This window comes from Mytilus trossulus, chromosome 11 (genome assembly GCF_036588685.1).
Source record: "Mytilus trossulus isolate FHL-02 chromosome 11, PNRI_Mtr1.1.1.hap1, whole genome shotgun sequence".
Classification (NCBI taxonomy): Eukaryota; Metazoa; Mollusca; class Bivalvia; order Mytilida; family Mytilidae; genus Mytilus; species Mytilus trossulus.
In genome coordinates this window covers 45,094,128-45,107,432 of record NC_086383.1, presented here as the reverse complement: position 1 = coordinate 45,107,432, position 13,305 = coordinate 45,094,128, and the positions used below count along the sequence as shown (strand labels likewise).

The 13,305-nt window shown below is 31.1% G+C and overlaps 1 protein-coding gene across 1 annotated transcript in view; it reads right to left on the bottom strand.

The window, feature by feature from the left end:
• The window catches only part of LOC134691167 (zygotic DNA replication licensing factor mcm3-like), a 61,356-nt gene that overhangs the window by 46,277 nt on the left and 1,774 nt on the right, over nt 1-13,305 (bottom strand). The window contains exons 2-11 of the mRNA XM_063551475.1: nt 10,613-10,725; nt 9,537-9,659; nt 8,598-8,683; nt 8,107-8,237; nt 6,944-7,018; nt 6,419-6,502; nt 5,897-5,976; nt 5,365-5,473; nt 3,488-3,618; nt 2,863-2,919 (exon numbers count right to left, since the gene is read on the bottom strand). Of these exons, the coding sequence (XP_063407545.1) occupies nt 2,863-2,919; nt 3,488-3,618; nt 5,365-5,473; nt 5,897-5,976; nt 6,419-6,502; nt 6,944-7,018; nt 8,107-8,237; nt 8,598-8,683; nt 9,537-9,659; nt 10,613-10,725 (989 nt within the window). The remainder of the gene's footprint in view (nt 1-2,862; nt 2,920-3,487; nt 3,619-5,364; nt 5,474-5,896; nt 5,977-6,418; nt 6,503-6,943; nt 7,019-8,106; nt 8,238-8,597; nt 8,684-9,536; nt 9,660-10,612; nt 10,726-13,305) is intronic.

Here is a 13,305-nt window from a genome sequence, read left to right as displayed (position 1 = left end):
GTAAAATTTTTGCTATTATCCAACAAAAAAAAATATTATTCAATGGACTTAAAAGACAAAAATGTACAAATTAGCAAATATGAAAATATGAAAACATTTATTCAGGTATAACTTGTATTAAGCTGGGTTTTTTTAAAAGTTATTTACCTGTAGTCTTATTTTATAACATTTCTTTATAGTATTAGATTTTCTCATGCATTTTTCGGAAATAATTAATTTTGTCCACAAATGAATGTCTCAATTTTAGCAATGCTTCATACGAATATTCCAACAAAACCATTCAATTCAGATATTATTTCTTTCATCATACCTTTGTACACCTACTTTTTTGTTTAAAAAAAAAGTTATTTTTAGGGGTTTATTTTTTACAAAAACATGAACATTGTTATTGTCAAATAAGAAGACACATATTATAACAATTTTATGGACTATTTTCTTTGATGGGGATACACATTTTGTATCCATAACTCTTCCTAACACACAAAAACTTATAGACACTTTTTCAAAATCCTCAAGTTATAATGCCATTGTGCACCCCCTATTCTAATTTATGTTCAAATTGATTTTGGGGTTTCAAATACAAAACAAGGAGCTTTTTGCTCACAGTACATATATAGTTAATAGTTTTAACCTTCATGTCAATTGTGAAATTTTCTATTTCTTATCAATAATCAGTTATATTTTTATTCATTGTAGATGTAGTTAATTTATAAATACTTTGCTGATAATTGTATTTATACAAATGTCTTAAACAGATTTATTTTTGCTAAATAGATGTCAATAAATTGTTTGATCTATGAACATGGATGTATATAGTAAGAGTAGAATACATACTGTAATTTCCTTTTCATTTTTAAACTCACATTACATTCTCCATATATATCTACATGTCATGGTCATAAATGTTATAATATGTATTGAACACTTAGTCATTGGAAATTTAAGCCAAATCACACAGTAAAGATCCTACAATTACATTTTTTTTCAAGTCAAGTTTAATGTGCAATTCTGTAATATGCAAAGAAGAACAAAATATTTTATATGTTAACTTTGAAACAAGCAAAGAAGAACAAAATGTTTTTATGGTTAACTTTCATAGACATTATATTAATTTCTTTCATTCTAAAACTGTTATCGAGATTCCTGTAAATACATGAAGATATACCTTACATTTCTATATTTTGTCATGTCATACAGAATTATTATATTGAAAGCTGTTTGATCTAACATCTTTGAAGCAATCTTAAGCCTTTTGCAAAAGTAAAATATGGGGGTCCATGTGCTACTTTTTATTTAGCTCAATGCAGTAGATATAGATATTTAAAGTGTTTCACCATTTCCCTTTTCAGACTGGATTACTTTGTAGTGTTTTCATAATGCAACATCACCATGTGGTCATTTCTACTGTTTTTAATAACATAATAAATGTTTTGTTAATTATTATTTTCAAAGTCATTATTAAGAAAAAAAATAAACAGCCTTAATTTTGTCTTGAATATTATGTCCCTTAGATAATTTTCAAATGCTTATATCTTAGATCATACAGCATCTGCATTTTAACCTAAAATAAATTACTATGTAACTCACATCACCAGTTTGATGATGTAATGAATTTTCTGTGAATTGTTAATGCTGATCATTATTATTGTAAGACATATTCATTTATTTATTATAATCAAGCTAATTACAGTAAGAGTTGTCTATATTGTATGTAACTTTAACGTGTGACACAATAAAATTATATATTAAGAGTAAAATACACAAATATGAAATAAATATATCATAGAACTGACATTTTGTAATTTTCTATGTTCAAAGAAGCATCTTGTAATTTAGTACATTAAAAGTACAACCAAATAATTTTAACATTCATGTTCAAAAGTAAATCGAGAGCTGTGTAAATTGCCAATGAGACAATTTAACAACCTCAGTATGAAAATTCATATTAATTTCAAACTACAACTAAGTGTATTTCACAGGATACGTTATTGTCTTCTATTTTATGTACCATACAGTACTTGTTATCATCACCTGGTCTGTGCAGCTAACAGGATTTATAACTTTATCTGGTCTGCACCACACATTGTTTATAATCTTTACCTGGTCTGTGTGCCGCACGGGATAGATAGTCTACACTTAATCTGTGCGACACACATGATTTATAGTTTTCACCTGGTCTGTGCACCACAGAGGATTTACAGTTTTCACATGGTCTGTGCACCACAGAGGATTTACAGTTTTCACCTGGTCTGTGCACCACAGAGGATTTACAGTTTTCACTTGGTCTGTGCGTCGCACAGGATTTATAGTTTTTAACAGGTCTGTGCATCGCACAGGATTTATAGTTTTCAACAAGTCTGTGCGCCGCACAGGATTTATAGTTTTTAACAGGTCTGTGCGCCGCACAGGATTATAATCTTCACTTGGTCTGTGCGACGCACAGGATTTATAATCTTAACTTGGTCTGTGCGTCGCACAGGATTTATAATCTTCACTTGGTCTGTGCGCCGCACAGGATTTATAATCTTCCCTTGGTCTGTGCGCCGCACAGGATTTATAATCTTCACTTGGTCTGTGCGCCGCAAAGGATTTATAATCTTCACTTGGTCTGTGCGCCGCACAGGATTTATAGCTTTTAACAGGTCTGTGCGCCGCACAGGATTTATATTTATCAATAGGTTTGTGTGCTGGATGGGATTTTTTTCATGATGTGATATTTAATTGGTTGTCTATTGTTTCCATGGTAACAAGCTTTGACATGTAAAATCCATGAAATTCATTATTTAGTTAAATTCCATATTAAATAATTACTCCAAATTTAAATAATACAGTGTTTAACACAAAACAGTGAAATCTTCTTACCGTAACATTTGAGACTTTGCAACAGAAGGATCTCCAATCAACAACACATTGATATCCCTGTAATATAAAATAAACTCATAAAATTATACAACGGACAGCTGTATCTTTAAAAAGACTTCTGAAATATCTTTTGAAATTTGAGAATTAATGCACCTTTTCAATTTCAGTATCCTCTTACATAGGTAATCTTCCTGTAGGTTGTACCTTTGAATTGTTTCCTATTTTTCCTCAGTATGAATACAAGATTGGAGGTATAGTTCAATCTTTAAAATTAGTCAGTTCCCAACTTTTCAAAAAGTTTGATTTATGGACCCATTAAATTATGAATTAACTGTTTATCAGAGGTTACATTGAAATGCCTCTTTTTACCTCTCTATATTTTTGTTGTCTGTGTGGTGTCTTATTAAGTACACAGAACCTGTTTAATATATTAGTAATACCTGGTCACAGACAATTCAATAAATCATTTCAAGGTTATGAAAGATGATGAGAAACACAGACCATATATTACTTTTGATGCTCATTTATTCAATGGCTTTCTAAATTTCTAGCCAGGAGTGGCTGTACTGAAGTTTATTTGAGAATCTATGCACATTTTCAAACTTCTCATTTTTAGATTACTTACCCTCTTATCCTTGTCCCATTAGCCAGTACTTTTTCTGTGCCTCCCAATAACATGCACAACACAGCTTTCTTAATATACTCATGTCCATGTATGGAGGGGGCCATAGATCTACCAAGAACTTCAAAAACATCCTGAAAACAGGAAAATGAGAACAGATTAAACCAGTCTCATTTACTGTTATAATGCTATCATCATGATCATTTGATTATAATAATTTTATATTTACTGATTTCCTTCTTTTATTTTATTTTTCCAGGTTATTAGGAGAAAGATCTTTTCTGTTCTTGTTTATTCATTGTATTTAGCTTAATCAAACAGGGACTAAACTTAACGCGCGCCCGGGCGCCCGAGGCGACCAGATTTTCGGCTGGGCGAATATATTTAGTCATCATGGTCGCCCAGCTGGCGACTGTAAAAAAATTGAAGTAAATCCCATTTGTACCCTTTCCCCCGCGATATTAACAAAGACTGTTCCCAAAAGGAAACCTGTTTGTCTTATCACAGCGATATAGAAATATAGAGTATTTCCGAAAACCAGTAGGTTATTTCTAATAACTGAACCCAGTCGAATAGCTATGTTTTCAATCCGGAGTCACGATGTTGCATATATATATACACCTTCTTCTTTACGCATGTTTTCTTAGTTCTACGATAATTTCATTATTGAACAGTGTTTTCTATTTAACTGTTCAATAAGCATCGTGAAAGGGATGTTTTCTTATTGTCCTGTGAGTCATTACAAGCCTGTGTTAGACGGTAACTTGTTCCTGGATCGCTTTATACAAAAATATTTAATAAAAAACGAAATTTAAAATCTCGTAAATAAAAATCCCGATATCTAGTTTGATTTCCAATCTTCATTAAAAACTTATTGAAAAATATATTTTGATCAACACTATTAGAGGATGGCTTGGATTGAGATAATATTTAATGTTCAAAGAAAGAGCCATATTGTCTAAAGGTCAACAGGAAGTTGAAAATTTGAAGGGAGATAATTTTGTTAGGAAACAACCTAAAATAAATATTGTCAAATCTTATGATACATTTCTGGTGGCAATAATTCAAATATTAAAATGGTTACCACAGAAAACATTTTCAAGACTACAAGTAGGATTTCACAATAAGGCTTCATTAGAAAAACTGTTTTGTTTCATACCATGAACATACATTTAAAGAAGAATCAAAGAAGTTTGTATTTGAACATATATATATGAAGACTACTTCCTGTTTTACTTCTTGTATGAATGATCCTCCTTACGTGGGAGCACTTAACAAATGTACAAGTTTGTTAACATAAACATCAAAATGATTTGATTTGCTTCATGGTATGATAATTTGATAAAAAAAAATCTGACTGGAACCAACATCAAGAACATATTAATTTCTGAATAAGGTTTAAATACAACTAATGTTCTCCAGCTGAGCCTATAGCTAGCAATATTCAAGTTTATTTATACAAAGTATCCTTACAATCCCGGTTATTGCGCTAAAGTGCCCTTTCAGAAAACAAGCACCCTTCTGCCCTGAGATTTAAGCTGGAACACTGTTAGTAAGTATATACTAAGTAATTTTCAGTTTTGTTTTATTTTAGTATGAATATTAGTGGGCTCCTAAAATTTTAAGCGGGCCCCTGAAAAAAATATCTTAGGGGCCCAGCTGGCCCCTAGAGAAAAACAGTTAAGTTTAGTCCCTGTCAAAGCAACAAAAATTTTGTATTTTTAGACCATATAAATTTTTGGTTTCCCCCTCTTTCATGACTTTGAAGTCAATCTGATATTTATGCTCCTATAAATACAGAACTTTAAATGAAGATTAATTCAACAGTATAATATGGTTGATGAACATGTACTGCTTGGGTATTCAAATCAGATATTTACTGTGTTTTTTTGTCTGCTAAACTTTTTGATTTTAGCCACATCTTCTGCAGAAAACAATGGTGCCATTTCTTTACTCAGTAACTGTACATTATTGGCAATTAAAATTGTTCTGAAAATAAAGAATCACATATATAAGGCAATAGAAAATGTTTCCAAGGTACATTCACAAAAATCTTGACGGAGCAGATAATTTTATTTCTATTTAAGACTGCTGGTCATTGACACTAAGCAAAATAATATTTTGACATATCATTTTCACTTTCGCTAGTACATCACACATAAATGTAAAATATATAATAATTGCACACAATAATTTCTAAATTTCAAGTGTTTTGTCACTTGTGGCAACTAGATGTTAGAACATCTCTCCAAGAAAAATGGTCTTTCATATTACTTACAAAATAAGTATATGTGGTAGGCAACTACATTTTACTTCATTACTTAAATACTACAGACAAAACCAGTAAATCCCTTAAATACAAACCTGCTACTCTTAATATATAATATTGCTACCCTTATAAATTGCCATTACCTGAATGTTCCTGTTGTAAATCCATTCCTTTTACCTGGTAGACATCTGTACATTCCAATAACCTGGATACGATCTCCTGGCTTAAATAGAAAATTTGTCATAAATGAATCCTTCATGCAGTTGAATTTCAGAAACTTTAATTCAAAATATGCTGCAATTTTACTGTGGTTTCATAACTAAATGAACTATTTGTTGGATACAAATTTTCATGGATTTTGTAGGTACATGTACAGGGTAACCATGAATTCAAATATTCAAAGAATTGCAAATTTCCTAAAGGAAAGTATGCAGACTTTGCCAAAACCATGAAATTTAATATCAATGAATATGCAAGTTTTCATCAAACCACAAAAAATTTGTACTGATGAAAATAAATGAATCCACAGTATATAAAAATTCACAATTTAGACACCATCAAAACACTTCTGTTACTTTTGACAACAGCAGCACATATAGTCAAGCAAACAAGTCTGAACATAATTTTCCCATTTCTACAGCAAAGATGTACATGTATGTTCTTACCTTACAATTATCCACCAAGTCATTGTCACAAATAATATCAACAGATCGGGGTAACTGTCCTGCTGGTGCTTTCTCCGGCATTTCCTGAAAATAAAACAGATTCATTGTAAAAACATATATTCAGCCTCATCAAATTAATTTTCTGTTCTGATTTTAAACTGATGTGAAATCTTTCTTTTTGAATTTGAAGAGCAGAAAAACTTCAGTCTGAGCAAAAAATAACTTGTCTAAATATTTGTTATGTCTAAACAAACTAAAAATAATGCAGATTGATTATTTCACAGTCACTGCTAACAACCAGATTACATAGACATTTAAAGGATGTTTATTAAACTTGTGATAACTTTCTAAGATTATGATATTTTAAAGTCAATTCATAATTTTTTGGAAACTTGGTCCTTATCATGTATGTTAATATCATCCATTAATTATTGTACTATTTTGACAATCTTTCCCCAAATCTTTTAACCACAAATTAAGATAAAGAACTGATCTTTTTATCACTTCCATGTGAACTATATATACCTGTATACTGAATGTTTGATGATCTTTGTAAACAGACAATCCAAATTCTGTCTCTAACAAATTACCATCTTCATCCTGTAATTAGAGAATTTGTTTATCAAATCATCTATTGTCACAAACAGTGTACACTAATAAAGATTCAGTTCATATATTCATGCTGGTGTTGAATGAATCACAGTGCTGGTAATAAATAGCAAATGACAACTCACCAGGCATCATACATAATTCAGGGTAATTGTTCTTTTATTGTCAAATCTAGATGGTAAACTCTTAAATTTATAATTTCCCACTCGTCAAAATTTGAAATTAACACATGATAATTTAAACATGGAATACATTTGAGCGAACCAAAATTTTCTTAAATTTGACTGATGATTTTTTGGAGTAGGTTAAGAACCATTAAATATACATATATAAGTGCCTATCCCAAGTCAGGAGCTTGTAATTCAGTGGTTGTCGTTAGTACATATTTGTTTTAGTAATTTTTTTGTACATAAATTAGGCCTTTAGTTTTCTAGTTTGAGTTGAATAAAACTTTTCATTTCGGGGTCTTTTATAGCTGACTATGGAGTCTATGGGGAATCGACTTTGTTCATTGTTGAAGGGTGGCCTATAGTTGTTAAAAGCTGTGTCATTTTTTACCTTGTGGAGAGTTGTCTCATTGGCTTAATACCACATCTTTCATATATATCCTGTTCTATGGAAATTTATCCCTTTCCGAACCCATTGTATAAAAAAATTTAATCAACATGTGGTTGCTGGTTATCTCAAAAGATCATTGATTGATTTTAAGGGTCATGACCTTTTTAGCTAACTGGATGAATCAACATTTGATAACAGGTGTTAATGAAATTGACAACTTCGTGCAATGTGAAAGGCACTTGAAGGGGATTTTCGGTTAACAAAAATGTCTTTTTAATCATTAGAGAAACAGATTCTTACATAGTTACTCGTGGATTATCGGATTTATCCAATCTCGATAGTTAAATTATAAATTTTAAAGTCCTCGCCGAGGCGGCTGCCGCTCGGACTTTAATATTGATAATTTAACTATCTCGATTGGATAAATATGATAATCCACTGGTACCAATGTAAGAATCTATATATATATTTCCCAACATCATAAATAAAGGTGCTATAAATAGAAAACATTTTACAAGTACCTTGGTAGGGTAGATACTAGATGATGGCACAGCCTCTAATGATGTCATATCTGTGTAGCGTCTTTCTAATGATTTCTTGGTTGCTGGACAATAATGAACACTCCTCACTACCTTAGGTCTGATAAGTGAACCTGAAATTAGATCATTAAGCTATAAATTATTCATTTTAAAATAGTGCAAACAGTGGTAGTTGAGTTAAAATTCACTCTTAGTGTTGTCAATTTTGGTGGAATATATCTGTACATATGACCAGGTTATAAACATGAGTGATAGAACTTGTAGCCTAGCAAGAGTAGTTTCAACTGAATCACCTTGTTTGTAATGTAAATGCAAGCAATGCATATTGATACCTCTAATAAAACTTTACCTACAATACATTCATGTCTGCGGACATGGAAGATATTCTTCCACCAAAATGTCAATTTTTAATAAAAACCAACTTTTTCTTAAGTGATAAATTTGTTGATGTAAATTACATAATAAGTACTTACATTTTGTGACAATGCCCTCCACACAAACCATATTACCAAGGAATCGAGACGTCAAAGACCTAGGTGTTACATGCTTAGCACCAAAACTACAATAGATAAAATATTTTTGTATCCTTTATATTTCACTTAGGCCATTTAAAAATATATGTGTGGTTCCAGTTAAATACTTCTAAAAAGTAAGGTCGAAAGTTTTTAATTTTTTTTATTAATTTTAATTTTTGAATTGTCAAAATCCGGAAAAAAAGGGTGTTTATTGAAATTGATTCCGGTATTAAACACCCCTTACTAAAAGTTTACCATTTTTACATGTATTTGGTTGTAAAACACAGTCATGTTATGTTTAAAGTTAGTTTTGTTGCATTCTTTTATGAAATGTTGCATTTTAGTCAAAACAGATATTCCTAATGGAAATTTAGATGCCAAAAATCTATGACTTTTATTTTTTGAATTCATAATCCTCAAGATTTGATTGTTTGAAAATTAATTTTTCAGAAATGAAAAAAAAAGTACTAGGGTCTTACATTGTCTTAGGGGAGGGTTAAATTAGCTTCGGTCGGGCAGCTGGAACTACAGATATATTTTTATTTGGCCTTAGACATTTAGATAAAGAAAACATAGTTTTCAAAAACAGTCTTTCTTCAATTGATCTTGGTAATTTAAAATCATGGCAAATATTCATATTTGAAAGACTAAATATTTGTATTATTCTTAATATGTTTATAGCAATGTTCATACCATACAGCTACACTTTGCTTAAAAAAGTTTAATCTTGAGAAATAGCTTACTTTCAAATAGAAACAATACATGAGCATATTTGTTATATCTGGCTTTTCTTTTGCTTCATGCTTAAGCAAACCATCTACCATTTTTTCCAAAATGTGGCATTTTCATTTTAATCACATTTTTTGTGTGTAAAAGGATAGATTGGTGAAAACAAACCTTCCTTCAAATCCCACAAAGAATTCTTCGTATTGTTTACTGTAGGTTGGATCAGCTGATGCTACAAACTCCTTTAGAGCTCTCTGGAATGCAACACACTCTTCAAAAGACTCATTTACTAATCTGAAAATAAAAATAGCAATTCAGCCACATTCTTGGAAGGATTCATTTAATAACTTGAAAAAACAAGTGAAATTGGGAGCTACTGCTCACTGTCTGATGATACCCCCGCCGCAAGTGGATAATATTAAGTGTAAAAATATGCAAGTGTTCGGTTAACAGGAAGTTGTCGAGTGATGAATCTGAAAACGCATCACACGGTATAGCTGACTTATATATATCCTGAAACCAAATTTCAGAAATCCTTGTATTGTAGTTCCTGAGAAAAATGTGACGAAAATTTTCAACTTTGCTATCATGTGTAAAATCATACAAGTGTTTGGTAAACAGGAAGTTGTCAAGTGATCAATCAGAAAACGCATCACACTGTATAGCTGACTTAGATAAACCCTGAAACCAAATTTCAGAAATCCTTGTATTGTAGTTCCTGAGAAAAATGCGACGAAAAATATTCATGGGACGGACTGACTGACGGACGGACAGACAGAGGTAAAACAGTTTACCCCCTTTTTTAAAGCGGGGGTATAAAAACCAATTGAGATAAACTATAGAATGCACTTCTAGTTTGTATCTTTCTCACAACTTGACTTATTTTCTGTCATTTTTATTGTTGATTTTTAATCATTTATATGATTTAAGAATTAATTAAAACTTTTTGTGTTACAATCATATAAAGTATGTTCCCTATTGGAATTTTGAAAACAAGGATGATTAAAATGATTGAATTAAATAATCTTCTATTCTTCCAAGTCATTGTTGTTTTTTTTGTGGTTGGACTCCGTCTACACCATAAATTTTCAAATCTACAAGGCCTGAATCTCAAATTGTGGAAAATTTTAGTTAGCTTTGGTTTGCCTGAAGAGATTATTTTAACTTAGCTAAGAAGACTATATCAAACACTACATGTTTCTGACAAGCACATGATTTGATTTGAATCTTGATCATTAATAACTTACGACAGCGCTCTTTTTGCATTTTTTCTTCTAAGATCATTTATGTTAACTTTAAGCCTCACTTCGTTGTTTGTTATCATGTCTCTGACTTTCTGCTGATAAATTCCCTGGTCTTCCTGAAATCACATTTTATACATAATTTAGATGCAGGTATTAAGGTTCATCATAACAAATGTACAAATATGGCCTCATAAACTATGTGCACAAATTTATCCGTGCAGTTTGGAAAATTTAAGGCCAACCTTAAAAATATGTTTGTTTGCAGTTTTCCGACTGTACCTTCAAAGTGAAGGGTCGGTAGGTAGGAAAAATATTTTATTTTATCAGCCAAAATACAGTTTAAAGCAGTTACACTATAAAACCTAGTTTCTGGTGAAGAAAAAAAAACATTTTAAAACAACAAACACTGGACATGCTGAAAACCAACATCAAATGAACAGGCATTTTCAGATAAAAAAACTTTTTAACCAAAACTGAAACTTTAACATAGTGTCATTATCCAATTTATGACATAAAATATGGTATTATAATTATTAAATACTGGAACACTTTTAAGCAAGGAATGTCATTATGACTAGAACTGTTTTAAAGAAATATATTCAGACATGTATGCTTCTTGACTAGAATGTTTTCATGAGTAGAGTATTTTCATCAGAAAAATGTATATATTATAGATTTATAAGACAATTATTAAAGAGTGTATTTTTTATAAAAAAAAATAACCATTGAATCTTCCTCAATTGAAAAAAAGGCAACATGAAAAAAAAAGTATTAAGACATCCGACTGTTTTCATATTTCTAACAATATTTAATTATATGTGATAAGGTTATATTTTTGCCAGGCTTTAATGAAAACCAAAGAAATCTAAAGTTTGGGGTGAAATCCATAGCACCCCATTAAAAGTAAATGGTCTGTACTGAAATGTTTAAATGCATAAAAAAAATTGGCAGCATAGCTCCTAAGGACATGTTTTAATTGAATTCACACAGGCCAAACAGTTTGGGTATATTTAATATTGTAAGAAAGAGAATAATTGCAACGAGTGGGGAAGCCCCCCTTATCCTAAAGGAGCATACTCATTGCAATCGAACATAGATTTAATTTAGAGAGAGTATATTTATTTTTCAAGCTAACCATTCATTTTCTCTACATCTTTGTGTAGTTAGGGTTGCTTCTAATTGATTTGGCATGATCTATATCCATTAACATTTCAAATGAGCCCTTCCTCCGTAAAGGCGTGTTTACAGATATCCATGAAAATTTAAGTCACGGAGGAGTGGTTTCATCTTTATCGTCTTCACAACGATTTGTAGAAAATATGCCAAACTTCAAGCTGCTGTCGAATTATTTAACCACTGAAATTGGTTCCATAAAGTCAGGCTCCACAGATTCTGAACCCGATTTGTTTGAGACAGAATGGTTATCGTGTCAGTTATGAATATCTGCTGCATCATCGTCAATGATATCATCACACATCATTACATGTGCCTAAATCTGTTTAAACAGTTTACTAATAAACATTTTTGTTTGTTATTTGTCTTAAAATTGAAACGAGACAACAGCATAAAGTACTCCTCCGTGACTTCATGGATACCTGTAAACAATTTCCATGTGCTTTATCATTAAATGGTCACATGAACGCTTGATGGAACCTAAGAAAAACCGAACTTGAAATGCGTAATTGACCCAGACTTTAAATCATTTCCGGAAAGGACCCAAAGTTCCGGATCGCGTCAATAGAGGTATTAAAAAAAAATTCTTCAAATTTAAAGCAATAAAATTCTCACAGTCGGGAGGATTTTCAAGGGTCGGTCGGTAAACTGCAAACAAACAATATTTTAATTTAAGCCTAAAGGCCTGGCATTCACTAGATATATAAAAGTTACAATATATTTGGCATATCAGAAAGATCAAATTTTTGGATTATGTTTAAACTTTAATGTTGTTGGAGTAAAGGGGGACGTCCTTTTTTCACTGAACTTAAACACAATTTTTATTTAAGAAGGCCAGCAGGTGGCCTTAGGTTTGGTTGTTGTCTCTTTTGACATATTCCAACAGATGAGTCTTCAACACATTCAGGATATCCTGTAAGTGGTCCTAATCTCATTCTCCTAAATAAAATTGTGTACAAATATATTTGATTTATTCCCGATTTCCATTCTCAATTATATTTTCTAAATTTTTTTGTCCGCGAACAGTCAGAGCTCAGACATATTAAAAAAAGTCCATTTTTGTTTTTGACTTAAGAGAAGTCAAAACATGTATTTATTATAAAATGTGTTTTCTATTTTAGACTTATTAAGTCAGAAAATGACAGACTTGTTTAGGTCTATTTATCATGTTTATGTTGATGAAAAAACTTCATTTTACTTGGTGGCCACCTATGACAGCAAAAACCTGTCTGAGTGTTCACAAGGACTTGTTAGAGCTATCTATATTTTATTTTTTAATTGAACATCCTTACTAAACACAGATGTTTTATCTCATTTAGTGTGGTTCCAGGTGGTTGTTTTGTAAGGTTAATTAACATTATCTACGATTTTTTAGACTCTCATTCATATTTTTCTATAGAAGACAAAGCATTGACATTCAATATTGTCATTATTTGATTTAGATGCATGACCTTTTTATAAATATGCATGGGTCTTAAAGTTAACCAATTTTGATAATTTATCCACCTGTCATCCTGTAGGAG